Source organism: Vidua macroura, chromosome 6 (genome assembly GCF_024509145.1).
Source record: "Vidua macroura isolate BioBank_ID:100142 chromosome 6, ASM2450914v1, whole genome shotgun sequence".
Classification (NCBI taxonomy): Eukaryota; Metazoa; Chordata; class Aves; order Passeriformes; family Viduidae; genus Vidua; species Vidua macroura.
In genome coordinates this window covers 1,914,540-1,936,967 of record NC_071576.1, presented here as the reverse complement: position 1 = coordinate 1,936,967, position 22,428 = coordinate 1,914,540, and the positions used below count along the sequence as shown (strand labels likewise).

The following is a 22,428-nucleotide window of genomic DNA, read 5'->3' as shown; positions in this document are numbered from 1 at the left end:
GAAATCAGCCCGGGGGCACCGCGGAGTTAACGCGGGAGCGTCCGAACTGCCCCAAAATTCACCCCGAGGGCACCGGCACCGCCGAACCAGCCCGGGGGCACCCCGGAGTTAACGCGGGAGCGTCCGAACTGCCCCAGAATGAACACGGGGAGCGTCCGAACTGCCCCAAAATTCACCCCGAGGGCACCGGCACCGCCGAAATCAGCCCGGGGGCACCCCGGAGTTAACGCGGGGAGCGTCCGAACTGCCCCAAAATTCACCCCGAGGGCACCGGCACCGCCGAATCAGGCCGGGGCTACTCCGGAGTTAACGCGGGGAGCGTCCGAACTGCCCCAAAATCCACCCCGAGGGCACCCGGGCACCCCAGAGTTAACGCTGGGAGCGTCTGAACCGCACCAAAATTCACCCCAGGGCACCCGGGCACCCCAAAGTTAACGCTGGGAGCGTCTGAACTGTCCCAGAATTAACACTGGGAGAGTCTGAACTGCCCCAGAATTCATTCTGAGGGCACCGGCACCCCCGAGTTCACCCCGAGGGCACCCAGGCACCCCAAAATTAACACTGGGAGCGTCTGAACTGCTCCGGAATTCACCCCGAGGGCACCCGGGCACCCCAAAATTAACACTGGGAGCGTCTGAACTGCTCCAGAATTCACCGCCGGGGTACCCGGGCACCCCAGAATGAACCCTTGGAGCTTCTGAACCGCCCCAAAATTAACACTGGAGCACCCGGGAAGGCCGAAATTCACCTCCAAAATCACCCTGAGGGCACCCGAACTGCCCCAAAATTAACACTGGGAGCATCTGGACAACACCAGAACTCACCCTGGGGGCACCCGGGCACCCCAAAATTAACACTGGGGCACCCAGGCACCCCAAAAATCACCTTGGGGGCACCTGGACGACTTCAAAATTAACACTGGGGCACCCGGGCCGCCCTAAATTCACCCTGGTGGCACCTGAAACACCCCAAAAATCACCCTGAGGGCACCTGAACAACCAAAGATTAAGCCTGGGGGCTCCTGAACTACCCCAAATTAACACTGGGGGCACCTGAATAACCCCAAAATTAACATCACAGCACCCGAACCAACCCAAATTTACACAGGGGGCTCCTGAACTACCCCAAATTAACCATGAGGGCACCTAAACAACCAGACAAATTTACCTGGGGGCATCAGAACCACCCCAAAATAAACCTCAGGGGCACTTGAACCTTGTAAATTCACAATGGGGGCACCTGAACCCAATAAAATTCCCACTGGGGGGATCTGAAACCCCCAAATTAACTATGGGGGGCACCTCAGCCCTCCCAAAATTAACCTTGGGGGCACTTGAAGCCAACAAAATGAACACTGAGCCCCTGCAAATTAACCTTGGAGGCATCTGAATCCACCAGGTCAATCCCAAACGCCCAAAATCAGACCTTGGGGGGCACCTGAGCCCCCCAAAATCAAACCCTGGGGTTCAGGGGGCATCTGAACTCCCCCTCCCAAAAAGGGAGGGGAGGGAGTTCAGCACATAAAAATTAGGCTGTTAAAATAACCAGTCACTAAACTTCCTTTTTGAACCAAATTTGCTCCCCCCAAACCTCTTTTCCCCAAATAATTAATTTTTACAGACTTTAAAACCATCAAAAATGTGTCCAAGTGCTTCTTGCTTCAACTCTCTATAAAATTTTAATGACTGTGCTCCCGTTAAGTAAATATTTGAAACAGAAAAATAACCAGTACTACATTTGCTCTTTTTTTAAAACAATAAATAAGCAACTTTGTTGTTGTTGTTGTTGTTTTTTTAACAAGAATGAAATATAAACTTTGCACATCCAAAATACAATATACAACTTATTTCCAAAAGGACTTCCTGATGGCAGAAACAGTAAAACCAGGTGATGAACTGAAGTTTTCCTACAGAGACCAGGTGATGTTGCAGCTTTTTCTTCCAAGTTCCACAATTCCCTGCTGGATTTTCCTACTTGGAGTGTGAGGTGTGGGGCTCCAGGGTCGGATTTTGGTCAGAGCCTGGTGAAACCAACATTTGGTGGTGGTAAATTTGTTAAAACTGACAAAGTGTGAATGTCCCCAAGACACCGAGGTGAATTTATCTTTTTGGGAAGGCTGATGGGTGTAAGGCCAAGGAGGATTTTTAGACTTAAACCATGTTTTACCCAGCTGAAATGGATCAACATCCCCTTCCAAAAGAACAAAAGGTTGTGAGGGCTGTGTGGTCAAAACCATGAGAGCAAAGGTGAACAATTATCTAGAAATGAAGTTGTATCAGTTTTCCGTAACGCAGGAAACGAGATTCCCATGAAAAGGATTTGTTGTCAAACTTCCCTCAGAAACCCAGCTGAACACAGAGCTGCAGGGGAACAGCACAGAGCTCATGGACAAACCCCTCTGAGGTGTCCCAGCAGCTCCCTGCCCTGCCTCATGTGGAGTGCAGCTGGCTTTGTCTCTCAGTCTCAGCTTTCCTCTCCTGCCTGTGGGTCATGGCAGCCCAAAAAGTGATTTTTTTCAGCACTTCCTGCAGAAGTTTGGATGGCAAGCAGGGAATTTGCTTCTCCAAGAGAGCTGCGTTCTTCCCAATGCAGTCAAGACACAGCCTGAGGAAGGGAAATACAAAAAAAAAAAGAAAAAAAATTGAAGTAAATGGTTTCTATTCTAACAGATGACACCTAGTAAAAGCTGGTGATGTGCTTTAATTACAGGTGCAGGGAATTACACAGCAGCAGTGATTAAATTGCTGTGCAGCATCACACACGGAAGGGTTTGGGTATTTCCTGAGGAGGAAATTGGGTATTTCACCCCATTTCTGCAGGAGCAGTGGCTAAAACACCACGTGGGGTGGTGGGAGGTGACCCTGCCCAGGGAACATGATGGGATTTAAGGCCTCTCCCAGCCTAAACCATTCTGGGATTCTGTAACCAACTCACCTGAGCAGGGAGTAAGGCTGAGTCTGAAATATCAGCAAGTCACTGCAGTGACCCTGAGCAGGAGAAGAAAAGAACCATTAGAATGGCAAACAACTTCTCTCTACCTCAGCAATCCTCTACAATAATGCCACATTTATTACCACGTGCATGACTTAGAAATATTCTCCTTGACCAACTATTTATAAGGAACCTGAATTACAAATTCCTTTTTATTCTCTCAGTCAAGAAAGCCTCAGGTGGGGATTCCTCAGTGGAATCAGTGGTGTGTAAATTATAATTAAATTATAATCTGTGGTTTGTAAATTGTAATAATTTCCTCAGTGATGTGTAATTTGTAATGGTTTCAGTTACCAATCTGAGCAAATTGAGTCAAACTCAATCTAGTTCTGTTTTTTTAAAAATGGAATTTTAATTGAAAAATTAAAATCAATCAATTAATATATTTATATACTGAAGTTTTCCTACATAGACCAGGTGATGTTGCAGCTATTTCTTCCAAGTTCAATTAATTTTCTTCAATTAATATATTTATTAATATAGAATAATTTTATTTATTTATTTGCTCAGAGGTTTTGCACTCCCCATCTGTGGAAGTGTCCATGGCCAGGCTGGATGATGCCTGGAGCAACCTGGGATAGTGGGAGGTGTTCCTGCCCAGGCAGGGGTGGATTCAATGGACTTTAAGGTCCCTCCCAACTGAAACCATTCCACAATTAGATATTAATTGTAATCATCCCAGTGATGGGATTTATTGTTCAGTTTACTGACCGTGTCCATAAAAAGCAAATCATCTTTGCTGCCCCCAAACACCATCACTTCTCCCTCCTGCCCAAGGCAGGCTGTGTGCCACAACCTGCAAATCAAACCACAAACACCATGAGTGCCCAAGGAACAAGGACGTGTGTGTTAGCAGCAAGACAAAGCCATTATTTCAGAGGTAAAAAATAACACCTTCAAATTTATTACTTGTTTGTTTAATAATATAAAATAAGAGAGCAATGTGACTCCTCAGCTCATGAGAGTTATTTTCATACAGACCGATATATTTTGTTATTATTTGACTTTTCTGTATTCTGGGCATATAAACTTTGTCTTATTTATCACCACAGTGGAAAATTTTTTGGCAACTCTACAAACCAAGCTTTTGCCAAGCTTTTCCTGTTGCAATTTTCCACTTTCTTTGGTTCAGAAGTACAATTTTCTTGTGGCTTTCAGCCTGGGGTGGTTCTCAGTGCTGACACAGATCCCTGAGCACTTGGAGCTCCAGTTCTCCTGTTCCAGTCTTACCCTTCCCCAGAGATTCCTGGGATCACTGGCTGTGAGTCAGTAACTTCCATCACACCAAGGAAGTTTTGTCATAAAGACCCCACAAAATCAAAGCCTGACTTTATAATCTTTGGGAAAGATCCTGCCCCTTCAGCAGCCACCCCTGGTGGGGATTTATTTTTCATGATTAGATTTTTCTGCTCTGTCACCACTGCTGATGGACTTAAGAGCCGCTGAACCAAAATCAAACACACCACTGAAGTTTCATGCAAAAATCAACTTTCCCCACTTTCTGTCTCCCTTCACACCAGTCCTTAGGTACCTCACCTTTTCCCTTCCTCATACCTGTGCACAGATCTGTCTCTGCCTGCTCTGCATTAGGGAAACTCTGGGCTTGGTCACGGAGAACACGGGGAAGCCTTTCCTGCCTGGGCTCTGCTGACATCCTAGCTCGCAACCTGAGGCTTTTCCTACTGCCTGAGAGCTCCTGTCCTCCCATGGGCTGCTCTAACTTATCACCTAAACATTCTAACAAAGCACGTTATTGAATCACACAGGGCTCTTCCAGCCACAGCAACAGCATTACCTGGCAATGAGAACATTGGGAATCCAGGGGTTAAACAGTTTCTTCTCTACTTATTGCCTGAATAAAACTGATGGACAGAGAGAGGAACAGTATTTTCTACCAGTTGTGGGAGTGAAAACATTGGGAATCCAGGAGTTAAAATCTGTTCTTTATTTCAACCCAGCATGCAAAACTAAAATTGATGGCTAGAGAGAGGAACAGTATTTTCTACCAATCCAGGATCACCTGAGAAGGCAATATTTTAGAAATTCTTAAAATTGGAGGTTGAAGGAAATTATTCTCTACAGAATTTAGGGAGGGAATCAGAGTTGCAGAAGCATCAGGAAAAGACTCTAATAAATGTCATTACAGAGTAAGAGAAATATATAAAAGAAGTACACATAGATGTATTACTGCTCTGCACTTTAAGAGCAACTGAACTGATTTAAAGCTTTTCCAGCTGCAGAGATCCTGCAGAAAATAAAATTATGGTACAAATACTTGACACTTAAGCAGTTCAGTGTATGGACAGGCTTTTGGTGTGGTTCCTTTTATCCACCCCAAACCCCCTGGGACACATCCCAGTGTCACCTGCTCCAGGTGGCCCTGCCTTGGCAGGGGGTGGGACTGGAGGATCTCCAGAGGTCCCTTCCAACCCTAACATTCTGTGACTTCCTGAAAAAATCCATCAGGTTTTGGGCTTTGCTGGAAGGAGGGGAGGTCCTTTAGTTCTAGAAAGATTTAGGTCCAGGAAAGCTCCTCAGCCCTACAACCCAAATCCCAAAAACCTCTGGGAAGCACCTGGGGGGCTCAGGGATCCCTGATCCTCCCAGGCACAGAGTTATTCCAGCTGAGCTGCTGCTCCCCAGCACATCCCAGGAAAAGTCACAGCACAGGGAAGGTTCAGGAGACTCAAGAACTGAGCCCAGAGCCCTGGCTGCTCCTGCTGTGCTGTGTTTAAAGACTCCTCAGTCCTGAAATATCATAAAAAACATCACTGATCATAAATTGAAAGTATTTGGTGAGGCTGAGGTCTGAGTTTATTTGGGTTTGAAAGAATTTGAAAGGTAAGAAGGCAGAAAAGTTGGTTTAGCAGTGGCTGTTGTGTTTAAAAGACAGCCCAGAATAGGATAAAACAGGAAGAAAATTAATTAAGGTGAAGATATTTCAGTAACAAGGCAGGGAGCAGAGAAGAACTGGACATTTTTGTATCAGAAAAAATGATAAAAAGTTGTCATAGGATATAAATATTGTAATAATAAAATAATAAAAATTAAATAAAATAATAAATAAACATACTGTGATATGTATTATAAATTGTGCTGGGAGCTCCTGGGTGAATGCAGGGAACTAAGTCAATGAAAATCTGAATATTTACTATCTACAGCAAACCAGTTCAATAATTTTTAACTCAGAAACACAGATAATGCTTCAAACACTGGGTTACTCAATTTTGCTTTTGAACCCTGAAAGAGGAATCAACTTTTTCATGGTTCTCTCCTCCCCTGTTTCTAACCATGTATAAATTTTAATGAGCTTTTGTTTTTCTCCTTGGTTATTTATTCCTCCAATTTTTATGGTTTGTTTGCAGAACAATAATTTGGCTGGTCCCTTGAACACCCAGATCCTTCACGAGAAAAAAAACATCTTTTCATGCAAATAAGCATCAAATACACTAATTAAAAATGAGGTATGAAGGAAAAAAAAGCTACACTGCACTAATATTCTAAAATATTCTTTAAAAATACGGTTCAAGAATTTAAAAATGGGTTCATTTTGCAAAAGGATTCAGTTTCAGCACACATGATTTCTGTTTCTGTACCTGGGCCTGCTCTTGGGCAGATGGGTGAGCTGCTTCCATCCATTTGTTGCAATGCTGTGGATCCAACCATCACCTGCAATGTGAGAACACTCATTAATGGGCTTTTTGGGACAAAAAAGTAGCTTTTTATTCACACAGGCAGCTCTGTTTATTTAGGTAGCAGTAAAGCTGCATGAAGCTGCATCTCTTCATTCTTTGTGATTTAATGTTCCCCCAGAACCCTCCCTGCATTGAAATCTGGAATTAAAACACACCCAATCCCTTTCTTCTGGGTAAATTTAGAAAATCATCTCCTCCCTGTGCATTTATCTGTGAAATTACTATTTCTCTTAAAATTATTTTTGCCAATTTCATTTTTTTTCATAGAAACAAGATGCCTTTTCTACAAAAGCAACTCCTATCAGCTATCCCACACCCTGTTTTGTGTGATCTGAAAAGCACAATAGAATTAGAATTATTTCTGTTACTCTGAATTACTTACTCAGAGGAACATTATCAGAGCTTAGTCCACCAAAAAGGAAAAGTCTGTCATCCCCTATGGGGGTCAGCGTGTGCCAGGAGCGATCTCTGGGCTTCTCTCCACTGATATTAATCCTGGGGAAACAAAGAAACAAAACCCCCAAATGTTCAAACAATGCTGAAACTGTTTAATTCTTTCACTTAAATTAATTTGGCAGAAAATTTCAGTTTGTTCTAGAACCACCTGGGTGTTTTCTCAGTGAAAAAAGAGATTAAATACCCAAATAAATTCCGTGTACATGTAGGGAAACAGTTAATTGAGATCAAATTGATGAATCCTGAGGGGCTACAGGCTCTCCACTCCAAGGAAAATGATTTTAAATGACACAAGGATTGTGGCTTTACCTCTCATCCAAAAGCCTCTTCAAGCTGCTGCTCACCCAGACTTTGAAATGTAATTATTAGTAAAGAGGGGCTTTCCTAAGTACAAAACAGATGGAGGTTTACTATTGATAAAATCTCATTTGAAATCCATTTCAGCTGAGCTGTATTGGAATTGATTTTATTTTAGTTGGGTTTGCTTGAGAACGTGAACAGTAAAGATCTTGATATCCCAAAAAACAATTTAGCAGAGATAATTAAACAGGGACTGCAGAAGTGCCCTGCTAAATTTGGAACTCAAGTCAAGGCCAAGTTGCAATAATTGCTTGAATCCAAGTGAAGAAAAGAGGCCAAGTACTAAAATTGGCCAACCTGGGCTTTGATGGTTTAAAAAAAGTATCAAACAGATACTGATAATTGATAAAATTTCAATTTTCATGCACAAGAAATGATCCCAGTACCAGAAATAACCAAATTCTGAATGACAGTTTAGTAGAGCTCAAGGCAGGGAAAGCAGCTCCTGGGCAGTGGCAGCTGAAATGAATTTTGCAATCTCCTGCTGGATGCTAATCCTGGGTTAGCAGGTTCATATCATGCAATTCCTTAAGAAAGCTGGGTAGAGTTGAGTAAGAAAAAAAAACCTGACTGGTTAGTAAATAAAATCATTATTTACTAATAATATATATTAGCTCCCTTTGTGATAAGAGGAATAAATAATAGTGAATAAATACAAACACGTTATCTCCTGTGAAAACTCTTTTTTTTCCCCAATATATATATATATTTTTTGTCTTAAATCTCTTTTTTCAGTCTCTCAAAGACTCTGCAGAGGTGCTGCAACAGCTGAACAGAAGATTCCTATATTTATAGCGAACCAATATATAAATATATCAATATTTATATATACACACTATACTGAATCATGGCTAAATCTTATGAGCTTTTCTTGGATCACAATATAGAAATAACTTGAATTTTGGAAAAATCTTCATTTTTTAAGGATTTCATGGCCTTTTATAGAAGAGACCTTTTCCCAATTTATGCTGTAACTATAGACAGTAAAGCCAGCATTCAAAAAGCCCTAAAACCTGGAATTCCATCTGGATAAATGTAGCCAGGCTGAAAATGAGGGTGTTAAATCACTCCATGCTGTGCTTTAAACAGCACCATCAGTGCTCTGGTGCAGAGCAGGAAAAGCTCAGCAACCACTATCAAATCCAATTCCATTAAAATCACAATCCAGCAGCTGTTAGAAGTCCCCAAACCCTCATTCTCCTCTTGGAAAAGCTGCAGGAATAGCTCTGGAACTATTTAACAATATGTTTCCATCTTCTATATTCAGTTTTAAGTGTTACAAAAGCAAACCTACCTTCCAGACCAAGTCCAAGTGTCTAAATTCAGGCAGTGCAAATCATTCATTCTGGTTTGCTAAAACAAAGAAATAAAATCCCACTCGGGTTATTTTAAGCAAACAATAAACAAAATATTTCAGTGAGGCCTTCCTGGGACAGAATATTCCAAGTACCAAGAGTTTGAAGAAATTTTTACCCACTTGCCTTAATATAAATCTGAATTATGTGGCAGATGAAAAGCTTTTCTCCTTATAAAAACCATGCAACTCTCAGGAAAGTGCCTGGAGAAATATTTCCAGTCATGCAACTATGGGGCCAATTTTAGCTTCTAAAAGTGAAGAACTTTGTGGGATTTATCCAGTTCCTGCAAATGTTTTTAATTTCCATCCACAGAACTCCTGGCAGGGCAATGCAGAAGGTGTTTTACTCTCCTATTGTTGCCTGGTGTTATTTTCCTTGACATTGTGATCAGAAGTTTGTATCCTCCTGTCTGGTCACTACTCCTTGGAGTATCCTGGTAGTGCTGTATTCTGGATATCCCCAGAAATGTCCATCATTTTTGCTTTTCCCTCTTTTCCTTTCACAAAGTGACCACCAGCAAGGTTTTAGGACCCTGTAGCATTTGCCATAAAATAAAATGGGAAATCTTTCCTCTTGCTTATCTGCCTGGGGTTGGAGATGGAGGAAGTCTCTGACTGCCTTGGGGTGGTGACAAAAGGATTTCTTTGCCTGCCTGGGAGCTGGGATTCCCCTGGGAACTACAAAAACCATCTGGGAAGTAGGGAAATGTTTCTTGCCTTACCTTCCAACTCCTTTTCTCCCTGGGCAGTCCATAGCTCTATTAGAAAAAGCCTTTCTCCAGCTTGCAGATCCTCTGAGGCAGAACTAGGCTGACAGGAGTGCTTGTAGCCTAGGAGTGAGGCTGAGGGACCTCCAGAGCTGCCCAGCAGAGCTCTGGGAAGTCTCTCAGGGATTTCAGGGAACAGCAAGGCTTTCAGGAATGCTACAACCTCCTCTGCCAAGCACTGCTGCCCTGCTGGGCTGGGAAGGGAATGGGAAGCAGCATTTTGGGGAGGGAGGGCAACAGGATAAAAACAAGATTGTGAGGGTTTGGGGCATTGCCTGAGCCATTTTATCCCTGAAGAGGGTGACTAAAACAACCAAGTGTGGTCCAGCTGACAGCCAGGGGAACACATCTGTCTTCCATGACACCCCTACCCAGGTTCCTGCTCCTTCTGGTGCCTCTGAAGGGCACGAGGGGATCAAATCATCCAAGCAGAAAGCAAAATGCGGTTGGCATCTTCTGTACACTTGGGGCAAACCCAACATCCTGGCCTCTACAACTGAAATATTCAATCATGTTGGAGTAATACAATTTGATATAAAGGAGATCTATCAAAGAAAGTTGCTGTTATGGTGAAAATTAAGGTTTCAAGAGGATCCTGTTCAAGACCTCCTCGCTGACTTTCCTTTCCTGGGCATTAGGCAGAAGATGGAGAAATTCTCTTTCCTGCTCCCTGGGAAATCAATGTGTTATCATCTTTGCATTCTCATGGCTCAACAGCTGGGCAGATGCAGAATTACAGCAACCTCATTCTGAATTCAAAACACCACCAACTGTCCAAGACTGAGGCCTTTAACAAATAAAAGCACCTTTCTACCCAACCCTTCTTTGGGAAGCTGGAACCACACAGGTTTACAGGATCATCACTTGCCACACAGCTCTCCTGCAGTCTCTCATGGATTTCTCTTTCCTCCTCTATTTCATCATTCTGCTGCCAATCCTAAAGTGATTTTTAATTGGCTTAAGAGCACCAAGCCTCCGAAGAGGGTTGGAATTTCCCTTGGAGCTCCAAGGGCTCCTGAGACACTCTGCTTATCTCTGGCAAGTTGATTTCTTGGCAGCCCAGTGCAAGTTAAGCAGGAGCTGCCTGGTCTCAGGATTAGCACCATGAAAGGCTTTAAGGGTGACATTATTCCCAGCTCCCTGCTGGGACAGGGAATTCTGCAGCTCTCCCTCCTGGATTTACAATCAAAAGCTATTCCAGCTCCGAGCTTTGCCAAGAGAAGGACTGCAGCTCCACGGATCTTCTGAGCTTTGCTGACAGGAAATATAAACATGCTTACATTAAGGCACCAGATGTGTGAAGAGCTGCTGCTGCAAAGACTTTGGTTTATTTACTTCATTCTCAACATGAAATTTTTCCACTTAAATCAAACACAAGACTCGCATCAACTTCTGGACTAACTCTCCTTCCTTCCCACTTTCTCCCATTTCTGTTTTTCCAGGGGCTTACCTGAAGGAACTGAGTCCACATAACACTTCTGAGCCTGTTTTCAAATGATTCCTGGTACAACTGATTCTCATCATCATCATCATCATCATCTTCTTTTACCAGTTCTAGCTCCAAGTTTGGAAAAAGGTGCCCTTTCCTCCCAGAAAGATGAATAGGAGAAGCCTCATGACACTTCCTGGCCCTTTCTGGTTCCTTGCAGAGCCTTTTCCCTGGGAAGATTTGTATTATGGTGAACTAGAAGGAGAAGGAGGAGCAGAGCAACCCCGTGTTTGCTCCGTAATTTCTGGAGAAAAGCAAAACTTCATCCTTTGGGGAGGAATTATTCCTGGTGTCAGGAAATTTAGTGGTTTTCTGCTGTCTTTAGCTTTTTCTTTTCATGACTTACATTAATTCCTCATGCCCCATTGAATGTTCCCTCACCTTTTTATGTTTCCTTCCATTTATTTCTAGGACAGAAAATGGATCAATAATAATCACCAAGGTGAAAATTACACTTGCTGCTCTCCTACAGAATTAAACACAGCTTTCCACAATTTCACTCTTCTCTGACATGGGCTCTCGAGTGGTTTCACTGAAATTTAGCAAGCTTTTAAGGAAGCTGAAGAGAAAAACCTTTTGAGATCGGAATGCTGTAGTCAAACAGAGTTAAACAGAAGCCTGAGGGCAAATCCTGTGAGGGCAGTGGAGGAGTGACAGGTGAGCTCCAGCTAAATCAGGATTTCACTGGCAGGGGCTGCATGGAACCCCAGCTGGAGTTACAGAGCAGTTCAAGAGTGCAGCAGCCCCCGGGGTGAGCACAGAGCCCTGGGGGAAGGAGGCTTTGGAGGTGCTCAGGAGGAACTGGCAGGGCAGGACCAAATCATCCAAGGGACCTTTCCATGCCCACATTTGGGGTTTTTCCCCTCTCAGCTCGCTGAGGGAGGAGCAGGACTTGGCTGTGGTCAGCAAGGGTTCAGTTGTGAGCACACAGGACAGGGGCACAGGGCTCACTCAGGGCATGGATAATCCTGATTTTTCACTCTCCTCAAATCTCTTTATTTCCTTCAGTTATCTGCAAACCCAGCTTGTCCAATCCTACAGCTCTGGGAGGTGCTGAGTGCAGCTCTCTCAGGCTTGAGGAACAATTCCAGAGATCCTGAATCAAAGGTCACATAATGGCAGGAACAAACAGGATCCATTTTAATTCTTTTCTTTTCTGTTTGCTCTGGAAAGGCACTTAAATAAAAAACTTCCTGCAGGTGTGGGAGGCAATTGAGAGTGGGAAATGGCTGGACATGGTGTGGTCACTCTGAGCAACAGGAGTGGAAGGAGTGCAGATTAGCCATCAGGAAAATCAGGGAATGGGGAACAAAGTGCAGTTTTACACTGCTTTGTTTGCCAGGATTTGGGAATACAGGGCTGAGGCTGTGGCAGCTTTCCAAGGTGGAGCTGGAATATGTTCATTCCCAAACTAATTCCTTCTCTTTTTTAGACCAGAACTACAGGAACACAGCACTGGGGGCTCTCAGAAGCTTCTTCACTGTCAATTTTGGAGATAGAAAACATCCAGGCTCATCCTCTAGCTGAGTAGGATTAAAGGTTCTAAATCAGCTGTAGTGAAAAGAGCTAAAAACTTCAATTAAAATAAAACACAAGAGTGCACAGTCACTGAAATTGGGAGGGTTTTTAACTTGCCTTACAGGATCTGTTTCTTACATCAGTGCTTCAGCAGAGAGGAGCTGAGTAGAAAATCTCCTTTAATTAGCACTGGAGAAATTCCAAGTGCTGCCGAGAGGTTTGAGTATCTCCCTGCTGTAATCAGGGGGGTGGTGCCTATGGCTTTTTTAAGTTAAAAAGAGTCAGGAAGAGTAAAAATTACACAGCCACAACCCTAAATCACTTATGCACAGATTGCATCCTTTTGTCTATTACCTCTTCCAGACATCTGTATTTCAGTCACTTATGTGCAAAAAGTGGCAAAATTCAATTATAAAGCCAACTCAAATCTGTTATTTACCACACAGTCATCTGTGTTTTACCTTTTTTGGGACAATCATTAATATTACAGACAGACAGAAATATTCTTCTTTTTGTAGAGGGTGATGACAATCAGCATCCTGGATTCAGAGCCCTGAACATCCAGGTTAGGCCAAAGACATTTGGGATTTTTTTTTTCCTACTACAAAATGACCAAAAAAAAAAAAAAAAAAGAAAAAAAGAAAAAAAGAAAAAAAAAAGGCCAGGAGAATAATATGACTGCTAAGAAAATATTGAATTACCAGCACTCGTCCTCCAAAGATGTACCCTTTATTTCCCAGCACAGCACATGTGTGAGCTGCTCGAGGCTGAGGTGGATCTCCACCCTGAAAGAACCAAAATAATCCTTTAGAACACCAGCAAATCTCCTGGACAGTTTTATTTTCTGACCTACAAATCATCAGGAACTGCTGCTGAAACCCCTGGAAATCACATCTTAAAATCTGATGTTATAGCCCCGTGCTAAAAAGTCCTCCCTGTGTAAATCAGAACTGAAGGTGGCAAAACTGGCTTTTACTTTGCAATGGTAATTTTACATTTTGCATTTGGTTTTATAGGGATTTTAGAACATCTTGTAAAGATCATAAACTGCTGCCAGACACTCTTTAAAATATACAACTTCTGCTGAGTTCTTACACAAACTCACCTGGATTTTGTGAACTTTAGAGAATATTTTCATCTCAATAAGGCAGAGCTCTCCTGTTATCTGTGAGAGGTTATCCATGGTAATTATAGATGGGTACAGATTTCCAAAGGGCTGGAGCTCCTCTGCTGGGAAAACTGGGAATGTTCACCTGGAGAAGGCTCCAGGGAGAGCTCAGAGCCCCTTGCAGGGCCTGAAGGGGCTCCAGGAGAGCTGGAGAGGGACTGGGGACAAGGGATGGAGGGACAGGAGCCAGGGAATGGCTCCCAGTGCCAGAGGGCAGGGATGGATGGGAGATTGGGAATTGGGAATTCCTGGCTGGGCTGGAATTGCCAGAGCAGCTGTGGCTGCCCCTGGATCCCTGGAAGTCCCCAAGGCCAGGCTGGACAGGGACTGGAGCAGCCTGGGATAGTGGAAGTTTTCCCCAGTTTCTAGAGCACAAGAATTCTTCAAAAGTCAGCAAAATCCCAAGTGTGTCAAGATGTGAGACTAAAAACCACTCACTCGAATTGTTGGTTGAGACCAAGTCTGTGTGGTTGTATCAAAAACATGAACATCATTGTGCCATCCCCAGAATATCTGTCCTTCCTAAAAAAAAGAAGAAATTAAAAAAAAAATATTTTTTATTTTAAATTCTTTCTGCTTAGTGAAGGATACAAACCTGGAAGGGATCTGTCCAAACAGAAAATACACTAAAACAGGCAATTTCATGAAAAGATGTGGTGATATTTTTAAGAATGCTGCAGCAGCTTAGATTCACTTGAAGGTCAGCAGCACCCAGGGATGTTCAGGCTGGTGACACCTGAAAATTGGTTTTGGGCCCCAACATCAGACACTGCAGCAAATTTCACCTTCTAAATTTTGTTGTAATACACTGAGAAATTAAGAGATTGTAAAAAAACAATGCTTGTGTGTCCATCTTTAACATTTGAGGTCAGGAGCCTCCTGTCAGTACTCTGCTCAGTCATCTTTGTATTAATTACAAGAAATTACTGTAGGAAAGTTGATTATCCAGGCATCCTTCTGGAAAATAAATTCAATAAATTAACTCAGAGTATTTGTCACTTAGACTTGGGAAGCTCTGAATTCTCTAATGTTATTTCAAAGAAATAAATTATAAAAATTATTAAATTATATTATTAAAAATATTTTTTTCCCTGGGATTTTTAGCTTTAAAATATGCCTTCAGATTAAAATCCTGCCTTTTTCCTTCTGTGACAGCATTTAATTCACTGCACTCCAAGCCCAGCACTGGAACTTGGAATATGTGGAACAACCACCACTCTGGAATTTCAAACCTTAAAAAGATTCCAAATTTGCATTTCTGCTGCTGCTATAAATAAAAGAAAAATCAGATTTTCATGCTTATCAAGGATGATAAAAAGGATCTTTCTTTCCCCAATCAGAAAGCACAAATCAGTGGGAATGGGGACAAATCTCTTACCCAAAATGCATCGTGGACATCGAAACAATCACTGAGCTCATTGTGCTTCCTGCAGCCATAACCTCCAAAATAAATTAGCCTGAAACAACAAAACCAGTTCATTCTTCTGTAGGTAAGAATAAAATGAATAAGCTGTAATAATGAATATTTTGGGTTACTGCTGCACTAGCAGTAATATAAACACTGAGAATATTTTGTGTTGCACCTGGTGATGCAAACCCAAACAAGGCGAAGGTCACAGCCACACCCTCAGCAAACCTGACTGAAATCCACGCAAGGAAATTATTCAAGACACCTCAAAGTCTTTGTTCCTCTCCCTAAAAGTTTATTTCCAGTGTTGTTTTCAGGCAAAAAAGGGAAATAACACCCAGGACAGTGAAATGCCTCCTTCTCTGCCTTTCCCTAGTGCAATTCCTGCTGCATTTCTTTGTTCTGTGTCCAATTTTAGGCAAGAAATGTTCCCAAAGTTTGTCCCACAGGACACAAAAAGCCCCTTTTTGGATTAGAAGAAAATTTTTCAGCCAAGCACTACTGAAGGATCCTCACACATCTCCCAGCCCAATATTCCACCCAGGAAGGGGCCATTCACAAAGAATCTTTTTTTACATCAAAAGGTTCCTTTCTATCACCCACAATAGGTGATTTTCTCAGCATGCAGATGACACAATACTTTGAATAAATGCAATTAGTTTTGAATAATCTTGTGTTAACAGCCAGGGAGTTGTTCAAATATCTGTATTTTCCTATCTCTTGCAGTTACATTAGAATTACAAAACCAAGATCTGGCACCCAGGGGCATTGCACAGCTTATGCAAAACCTCTTTAGATGTGGAGTCCAGGCAGAGATAAATCATTTCCATCTGATAATGTGCACTATAAATCACATTCTGACTTGTTTGTAACACATTTAATAATAAATCATTGACAGGGCACCGGTTTGTGATCACTTCTGCCTCATTATCCAGACATTTTCCATAATAAACACAAAATCTGGAGTATTTCTGTTTAGCCAAGTCTGTTTTCTAAACACACTTAGTCACTTTTCCAACACAAATGTCCAGGCTGACTCAGTCCTTGCAAGATAAAGATAATCACTGAAATGCCTTTGCAACTGCCAGCTGTTAAAATCCTTGGGAAAACACTAAATGGATTTATTGCAGGTAAATGTAATGCTTCAAATAATGAATATTGCAGAGAAAGTAATTTTATACAGCTTTTTAATGTGTTAAAATCATATAATAGATGCATGACAGCTTTCTAAAGTGTAAAACATTCCACAAACTTGCCATAAATATCCCAGCCCTCTCCTAAAGTGGGATTTTATTTACCAGTAGTTCAGCTCGCATGTGAGGAAACTGTGGTACAAAGTTGTTACAAAATCCCCCAGCAAGTCAAGCTAAAAATCAAGACATTCCTCCATCCCAATTTGACTTCTCTTCACTTTTTAACAGTTTCTCTCTGCAATTAACACAAATTAAATCTTTTCAATGTGTTACCTGTTTTTGTACACCCAGCAAGAAAGTTTATCACGAGGTGTGGGAGGTTGACCTTTAAAATTTGTGATTTTTTTCCACCTGTAGGTTCCGGTTTTTGTTCTCAAATTGACGTAATACAGCTTGAAAGGAAAGAAAAAATGACAATGTTTTCAGTATAAAGCACAAATCACCACCAGAAAAAAACAACCCACCACCCCCAGAAGCCTGGAAGTAAAAGAGGAACTGGCAGTGAACAATGGCAAATACACCACAAAAACAAAGTTAAAGTGGGAGAACTGGCACAAAGTTCCACCAAAGGCTCCAATTCACTCTTTTGCTAGTCAGGAGTCAACTCTGACTTTATTTATATTAAATGATAAAACAACAGATTTCATCTATTTTGTTAATTCAGTTTTCAGTTATAAGGAAAGCTGGTAGCTCTATTTTAACCTTAATTATGACCTGATTATTTAAAGCAGTGAATTGCTATCAAAGAGCAGAAAGAAAATTGATATTCAGAGATTAGTCTCAATTAAGGTTGTCAGAATATTTTAAAAAACCAATTGGGAAAGCACTGGTATAAATAAAGAAGGTTTAAAAAAATAAAGCTTTTTCTCAAATTTCTCTTTAGTTCAAATACAAATATACCAGATAAACAACAAGGTTAGTATTAGTACTTATGAAAATACAATATTATGGGGAGAAAAAAGACTACAATACCCGATTGCTGTATCCTTTATCATCAAATCCCCCAAAAATGTACAGCTTCCCATTGATGCTGGCCCCACAGCTGCCTGACATGGAGGTGGGTAACTCCCCTTCCATCAGGTGCATTGTCCTGCAATTAAAAAAAAAAAAAAAACCAAACATGAAGCTCCTTCCAATCTGCCAAAATGTAACAATCCCAAACAGATTTATTCAGAATTTTCAGATTTAAAAGGTAAAAATACAGTCTGGGCCATAACTAGGATTTGGAGCTGTAGGTGAAGTTGGGCTCCTGTGGTGGAAAAGAACTTCCAGGTGGATATTGTGTGTTAATAAAGTATCTTGATTCTTCTGGAGGTGAAATTCACATTAGGAGAGCTTTAGTAGAGCTGACACATTAATTACTCGAAATCTGGAAATATTATTAACTCCAGGAACTGCTGAAATGAGAATCTGGCATTGCTGGGATGTCAGAAATGGAACACTGGGGCTCTGCTGTGCCCTGCACTCAGCTCCACGTGTGGGACTGTGCTGAGAGCTCAGGCAGGCCAGGAGCAGATCCTGCTGAAATATAACCCGGGAAAACTCTCTTTAACCCAGATCACTTTCCTGATCCCTGGCACCACAAACTGCTGGACTGGGACAGCAGGGAAAAAAGGGAATGTGAAGGGGCTTTGGGCAGCCCTGTCCCACAGGGAAGGGACAGCAAATCATGGTCTGTAGGGGGACAGAAATGGGGGGAAAAGGGGCAAGAGAATGGGGGGAAAGGGAAGAAAGGGCAGAGGAGGAAAGGGGGAAGAAGAGGAGGAGAAGAGGAGGAGAAGAAAATAAGAGGAGATGAAGAAGATAAGGAAACAAAAAGGGGAGGAAAAAAGAAAGTGGAGGGAAAGAGAAAAAAGGCAGGAAAAAACAAAGTGGAAGGAAAAAGGGCAAGTTTCAAGTTATTTTTTGGCTGGAAAAAAGAAAGTGGAAGGAAAGAGAAAAAGGGGAAGTTCTGAGTTATTTTTGGGAGGAAAAAAGAAAGTGGAAGGAAAGAGAAAAAGGGGAAGTTCTGAGTTATTTTTGAGTTGCAATGTACATGGAATTAATATGCAAAAATAATAAATCCATAACTGTAACTAGATCAAGAGCCCAAGTAGCCAGGGTTTAACTGCTCTAACATAAAAGTTAAAGAACTAAGCCAAAATAAACTGCCAAGTAAATGCAGCTGTGTTAACAGAGCCTGGAGCCAACCATTTCCACCTTTCCCTTGCCCACAATAATTAGACTTCAGCAGGGATTGTGTTTCCTGGAGTTAATTTGCCAGCACAGGTCTGTCCTTCAGTGTTGACATTAAACACCTGCTGTTTAACAGGACCAACGTCCCTGAAGGCTTTTCCCTGCAGATCAGAGACAAAAAGCAGCTTCAGGTAATAATTTAATAGAAATGGTGCCACTCACCACAGCCCACTGTCCATGTCATAGATCCAGAGCTCATCGCTGGGCAGGTAAACTTCATTTTCTTCAATGGACTGAAAGGGGAACATTAAAATGCTCCATCAGTTCTGCTTTTTGTGTTTGCACACAGTGCCAAGCCATGTCACTCAGCAGCACCGAATGATCTCAAGGAAATCAGAAGTCACACCCCAGTGTTACTGCTCTGACCAGAAAATGAATTTATTTTAAAAACAAACAACTCATTCCTCCTCAGGGCCACTCAATAAAGGCACAGATGGACCAACTTCACATTTTACCAAGTAAAGATGTGTAACAACATCAACCAGACTTGAATTAAAACTTATTTAGATCCTTTTTACCAGGAGCTGTTTCCATTGGCATAGTGGAAAAATAAATAGAATATAAAAAGTGGACTGAAAACACAAGAAGTTACTTGCAGCAGTAACTTGAAAGACCAAGGGGTCACATATGAAGGAGAAAATTAATTCTTCTGTGGGAAAAAATATTTATGAAGATTCCTGAATAGAGGTCATTAAGAAAGATAATTTGGGAAATAATGATGAGGAAAAACAACAGGAGAGGAAGCCCAAAAAAATGCAGTACTCATGGTGAGTAACAACTACAGCATTAATTACTACCCTGGCACTAGAAAGAATTAAAGTCTGGCAGTGAGTAAGCAGCCAGAGTCAGTAAACAAATAAAATCTGGCTCAAAATTAAACGAATGTGAAGAAGTTAAACACAAAACTGAAATTTAATTAGTGACAATTCAGTGACTGATATTGATGACTTGCCTTCACATGATGTTTCACTATGAATTTCTCACCGTGAAAGGTGCCAAGCAGGCAGGTACATCTTGTTTTTGGTAGATTTATTCTGCCACATTTAGATTTATTTAACCTGTAGATTTATTTAACCTCTGCTCTGCTGTTAGACACTCCTGGCAGCTTCTGCCAGGAGCACAAGTTTCATCTCCATTTCATCTGGAGATGTCAGAGGTCGAGCACCTGCTCCAGAACCAGCTCTGAGCAAACACACTGATGCCAAAAATAAAGTTTGCTGGGCAGGAGCCAAGAGGCAACACGTGAAAAATGATTCATCTGTGTAAAGGGCTGCTTATAGAGCAACAGTTTTAATAATATTTTCAACAGATAAATACGTAAAACTACTAAGAACACTTGCAAAGTTTATCTGCTAAACTCCATATATGTGGTCTTGAAAGTGCCACGAACCCAGAATTTTTTATTAGAAAACCTTTGAAAATATTGTGCTCATTAGTTCAACCTCAGTTTTAAAGGCCAGAACATAAAAATTACTAAAGATTACCAGTGATTTAGGGGATATTTAATTGTACAGAGTATTATGGAGTTTAAATCCAGGAGTTTCCCACTAGAGTTCTTTGCTTGAGGACAAGCTTTGAACACTTTAAAGTTACCTTAGACCATGAAAAATATATATAGAATATGAAATATTTTTATAGAAATAACAGTTTCCACCTGATCAAGACCAGGAATTACACCAAGCACAGGTATTTTCAATTTTATGGCCAATGTGCAGAGACAGACAAGATAAACAGATAAATATAAACAGAAAAATAACAGGTAATACTAAATGGATGTATTTAATGTAATATCATTCTTAGCTCCCTTTTGGGTTGTATTCATAAGAGTTAAAAGACACAAGGACTTACTTATGACAGAACCAGAAGCGGTTTTTTATGAAAAAAAAAAAAAAATTAAAAATTGTGGGTGGGTTTCAGCCTGCCACCAGCTTGTTTTTGAGGCGACAGCAGTGCTTTCTACGGGAGGAAAACGCGCTGTAAGCACCACGCAAGTACTAATAAATAAAAACCACGGGGACTCAGCAGCGAGAACATGAATTACACCCTGGAAAAACTGAGCCACAAATGACAGAGCCGAGGCTTGAAGGGAGACGCGCTCTGCGCGCTGGGGAGCGAAGGAAGGGCGCGTTGGAAGGGGCCGGGAGCGAACCGGCTCCACCGGCCCTTCCCCACACGAGCTCCGTGAGGGAGGCGGCTGCGAGCGGGGCGGGGGGAGGGCGCTGATAGCGCAGGGAAAGGCTGGCGGGACAAGGCGATCGGAGCGGCCCCGCCGTCCCCTCAGCGCCGTCCCCTCAGCGCCGTCCCCTCAGCGCCGTCCCCTCAGCGCTGTCCCTTTCAGCGCCGTCCCCTCAGCGCCGTCCCTTCAGCGCCGTCCCCTCAGTGCCGTCCCTTTCAGCGCCGTCCCCTCAGCGCCGTCCCCTCAGTGCTGTCCCTTCAGCGCCGTCCCCTCAGCGCCGCCCTTTCAGCGCCGTCCCCTCAGTCCTGTCCCCTTCAGCGCCATCCCCTCAGTCCTGTCCCCTCAGCGCCGTCCCCTCAGCGCCGTCCCCTCAGCGCCGTCCCCTCAGTGCTGTCCCCTCAACTGCCGCCCTTTCAGCGCCGTCCCCTCAGTCCTGTCCCCTTCAGCGCCGTCCCTTCAGTCCTGTCCCCTCAGTCCTGTCCCTTTCAGCGCCGTCCCCTCCTCAGTCCTGTCCCCTCAGCGCCGTCCCCTCAGTCCTGTCCCCTCAGTCCTGTCCCCTTCAGCGCCGTCCCTTCAGTCCTGTCCCCTCAGTCCTGTCCCTTCAGCGCCGTCCCCTCAGTCCTGTCCCCTCAGCGCCTCCCGCCGCCATTCGAACGGCGCGCGGCCGCCGCAGCCAATCAGCGCCCGCGCCACAGCCCCGGGCGCCCGCCGAGGGCTGAGGGCCGCGGCGGGGGGACCCCCCCTGCCCCGCTCCCCGCTCCCCGAGCCCGCTCCCGCCGCTCCTTCCCGGCTCCCCCGCCCGCCTTACCACGTATCCTCCCCACACGTAGAGAAAGTTGCCGTCCACCACGGCGCAGTGGCCGCTGCGCTCCTCGGCCACGCAGAACTGATCCGCGGGGTCCGCCGCCATCTTGGGGGGAGGAAGAGGAGGAGGAGGAGGAGAGGGAGGAGGAGGAAGCGGCTCGGCCGCCTCAGGGCTCGCGTCCCGCCACCGCCTCCTCCGGGTGAAGCTGCGGCTCCGCCGCCGGTCGCTCCCCTGGGGCGGACGGGAAGCGAGGAGGGTCCAAAGTGTGGGGCGGCACCCGGCGCGCGTCGGGGTGGGAGCGGACGGGGAGCAGCGCGCTGCCCCCGGTGCCGGGCAGCAGTGCCGGGCTGAGGCGTGAGGCGGAATAAACCGTGCGGGAGGATGTGAATAATGCGGGAGGATGTGAATAATGGGCGCGAGAGGAGGAAAGGAGCGCCGGGAATAGGAGAGCTAAACGCAAACCACAGGGCAAGAAGGGAAGGAGGAGCCGGGTCCTAAAGCGGGACGGGGTTTAAGGCTCCGGGCAAGGGCATGGAGTGATGGACAAGGGGGAATGGCTTCAAACTGCCGGAGGGCAGGGATGGATGGGAGATTGGGAAGGAATTCCTCCCTGTGAGGGTGGGGAAGCCCTGGAATGGAATTCCCAGAGCAGCTGTGGCTGCCCCTGGATCCCTGGCAGTGCCCAAGGCCAGGCTGGACAGGGATTGAAGCAGCCTGGGACAGTGGGAGATGTCCCTGCCATGGCAGGAGTGGAATGGGATGGGCTTTAATGTCCCTCCCAGCCCAAACCATTCCATGATCCTGTGGATT

The 22,428-nt window shown here is 43.8% G+C and overlaps 1 protein-coding gene across 2 annotated transcripts; it reads right to left on the bottom strand.

The window, feature by feature from the left end:
- Positions 1-1,732: 1,732 nt before the first annotated feature.
- KLHDC1 (kelch domain containing 1) lies at positions 1,733-21,869 on the bottom strand. 2 transcript variants are annotated; one of them, XM_053980095.1, is made up of 13 exons: positions 21,622-21,869; positions 18,800-18,870; positions 17,375-17,492; positions 16,676-16,794; positions 15,180-15,258; positions 14,240-14,323; positions 13,335-13,418; positions 8,797-8,855; positions 7,069-7,181; positions 6,588-6,660; positions 3,703-3,787; positions 2,935-2,987; positions 1,733-2,604 (listed from the first exon to the last, which is right to left on the bottom strand). In XM_053980095.1, the coding sequence occupies exons 1-13, from the start codon at positions 21,721-21,723 to the stop codon at positions 2,430-2,432; spliced, it is 1,215 nt and encodes a 404-aa protein (XP_053836070.1). In that variant the 5' UTR covers positions 21,724-21,869; the 3' UTR covers positions 1,733-2,429. The 2 variants fall into 2 exon arrangements, with proteins under 2 accessions (XP_053836070.1, XP_053836071.1); XM_053980096.1 differs by lacking the exon at positions 21,622-21,869 and adding an exon at positions 20,486-20,953.
- Between the last annotated feature and the right edge of the window lie 559 nt (positions 21,870-22,428).